The 3,067-nt window shown below is 41.3% G+C and overlaps 1 protein-coding gene across 1 annotated transcript in view; it reads left to right on the forward strand.

Moving 5' to 3' along the window:
* DNASE2B (deoxyribonuclease II beta) overlaps positions 1 to 1,812 on the forward strand; it is a 9,698-nt gene extending 7,886 nt beyond the window's left edge. The window contains exons 5-6 of the mRNA XM_010006730.1: positions 692 to 889; positions 1,457 to 1,812. Coding sequence (XP_010005032.1) covers positions 692 to 889; positions 1,457 to 1,812 — 554 coding nt within the window. The remainder of the gene's footprint in view (positions 1 to 691; positions 890 to 1,456) is intronic.
* Positions 1,813 to 3,067: the final 1,255 nt, after the last annotated feature.

Genomic DNA, 3,067 nt, shown 5'->3' on the forward strand with positions numbered 1-3,067 from the left:
TTGCTCCATCTCCCAGCTTCTGGTATCTGTGGTTCGGGGATTTCCTGATCCAGAAATACTGGAAATTTCCTGATGCACCCAGTCTTCCCTGAATTCATCAAATGACCCCATTTATTACCTTGCTCTTTACCATATCCATGGCAAGGACTTCTTATGTTAAGTTGTGCACTGTACAGAAAAGTAATTTTCTTCTGCTAATAATTCAATCCAGACACTGAAAGTCAAGCTCTGTTCTGCCTAAAACCAAACTAGATCCTTTGCCAGCTCTTCTGTTTGCATTTGGCTTGGCAACTGTAACTGACTGGAAGCTATTCCTGTAAGTATGGACAGGCTTGAATTTACCATGCTGTCTGAGTGCTGTGAGCTTAGAGAATGAACCTGGATGGAAGTGGCAGTGGACTGAGACCATCAGTGAATAGTTCTGCTGAGATGAATGAGTTTCAAATAGAAAAACCTCAGCATACTCTCCCAGCCAGTCTACGTGCTGTAGGACCAGGCAGAATACAAAGCAATTAGACATGGTTTTGGTTGCTAAAATAAGATACTTTGACACTGAACTGCTACAGGAGATAGTCTGTGAAGATTAAGTAAGATTTAGGTTTCCTTTCTAAGGCAGAACCTTAATCTCTTTATTCCTTCCCTTTAACCCCTTTTAATTCTGCATGCATTCATTTCTTTGGGCTTTTTTCAGACCAACAGGTGCTGATTTATAATCCACAAATCTACAGCTGTTCCATCCCTAAGACCTTCCAAGCTGATCTCCCAAACCTGCAGAAGCTCTGTGCAAGGTCCAGGCTGCCCTCGGTCCCCTTGCGCCACCTCTCCAAACTCCAGTCAGCTCATGGGGAAACTTTTCTCCACTTTGCCAAGTCACACTTATACACTGATGGTAAGAGAAGCTGTTGCTCTTGTCTATCATGCATTCTCATGCAAGTAATAAGTGACTGTATTCTTTACCAATTAGTATTTTCTCTGAGGGGAAAATAGTTCGACTTCAGAAAGAAATGTAACAGAAGGCAGAGAAAGGTGTCCCACCAGAATATCCTCTTAGCCCCACAAACCAGAAAGCTGTCTGGTCCCTCAAACACCTTCTTAAGGTGTTCAATAATGGGATTTTCAGAAAATTTCTTTCCTACTATTCAACAGTAACAACAAAGAATAAAAATGGGGTTTGAATCATCTGCTTTTTGTTGTTGTCGTTGTTATGGCTTTTTTTTTTTTTAAGGCTTGATTATTTTTTTTTTCCTTTTTTTCCTGCTGGTTGTTTGTAGGAGAAGGAGAAAAAGTCAAAATTAACTTATGAAAAAAAAGTCAAAATCAGGGGAGGGGACAAAATCCCTTCTGCCCCACTTTATGCATTGGAACAAGACGAGCCCCATTTAGGCAATGCTTTTAGTCCTCTCTTAAATGAAGGAACAGAAAAGCCTGATTTCCCCCACCATGTGTTATTCCACAGATATCTATGCGGCCTGGGTGGCTCAGGAACTGAAGACCGATCTGTTGGCTGAATCCTGGCAGCATTCCGGCCAAAAACTTCCCTCAAATTGCTCTCTCGACTACCATGTCTACAACATAAACCTAATAGAGACACCATTGAATTCCACCTTTTATTCCATTAATGATCATTCCAAATGGGCTGCTTCAAAGGAATACAAAGATCAGTGGACCTGCATTGGAGACTTAAACCGCGCTGCTGAGCAAGCTTGGAGAAGTGGTGGGTTCATCTGCACGCAGAACGAGCACATCTACAAAGCATTCAGACCCTTGATAAGCCAGTATGAAAGTTGCAGTGATGCTTCCACATTGATATAATGAACCATTCCTTCAAAACACCACAGCCCCTTGTTACGTGGAAAGCACAAGAAGCGTCTCCCTTAAACTATATTTTCCCTCTGAAAACTAGCCCTGCGATTCACCAGAGGTGTTAGACCTTCACCTTGTTAGCTAGCAAAGCTGCAGGGTGCACAGAAACCATGGCTGTTTTTCCCTGAGGGCTGGATCAGCAGGCTCTGCCTGTGCTGGGCCACTCTCTGCTCTCTCCTCGGCTCTCAGCCAAGGTGCTGCTGCACCGAAGCCCATCCTGTGAGCCACCTGCAGGCGTGTCCCCGGGGAAGCTTGTGACTGATGCTGGGCATGGGATGAGAGGAATGACAGAAACCTGTCTCCTTAGCTAGGTTGTCAGGGCTGGGCAATTAGCAAGAGAAAGGTGTCCCCAAAGGTTTCAAAATCACCCCACATTCCAGTTGAGATCAGTCACAGCATTTTTGCTCATTTGAGGGTGGATCTCTTAAAGAGCTGACCCAATTGGATACAGACAGGGAGACAAATAGATCTGTGGACAGGAAGGCTTCATTTTTACAGGATTAATTTTTAGAGAAGAAATGAGCTTAAATAATTTTTAACCAATGGCTTGGGAGTATTTCTAGTGCTTTTATTAATGTATAGCCATTTATAAACAAATTAACATGTCTAAAATATAAATAAGCAAAATAAATTAAGAGCAACAATGGTCTGTTTACAGTCTTCCTCTTCCATCTTTATAGTTATTTGTGGTTGGTTACAATGTTTTACAGCTGCCAAAGGAAAAATGGAGACAATTAGGAAAAAAATTTAAAAATAATAAAATATTTGAATGAAGCTTTTACTTCACCTACATTTTCACACTACAACAAATGTGGCTGTTAATTTTCAATGCCTCCAGTCTCAGGCTTGGGACCTAAAGTTCACATGGATTTCCTATAAGGACCAAGCTGGTTTGCAAAACTGTGATACACTCCTGGGTTCCGACTTAAAAAGTGTACCTGTATTTAGTGTGTTCCTAAATATGTTTATAGGTTTCTATCTCACTTGATTATTTTTTTAATTGTTAATATAAACTCCAGTCTGAAGAGTTGGCTGTCCTGCTAATATTTGTGTTTAGCTGTGCTCATAGTCCGTAGCACTGATTCTCCAGAGCATCTAAAAAGGAAGTAAACATAACGAAATATCCCACAACCAAGATGTTGAAGATTTCCTTCCCTTTTCACCCTGAAAAGTCAACCAAAGTGTACAAAATACCAAACAAATT

The sequence above is a fragment of the Chaetura pelagica genome, unplaced genomic scaffold (assembly GCF_000747805.2).
Source record: "Chaetura pelagica isolate M959 unplaced genomic scaffold, ChaPel_1.0 scaffold69, whole genome shotgun sequence".
Lineage (NCBI taxonomy): Eukaryota > Metazoa > Chordata > Aves > Apodiformes > Apodidae > Chaetura > Chaetura pelagica.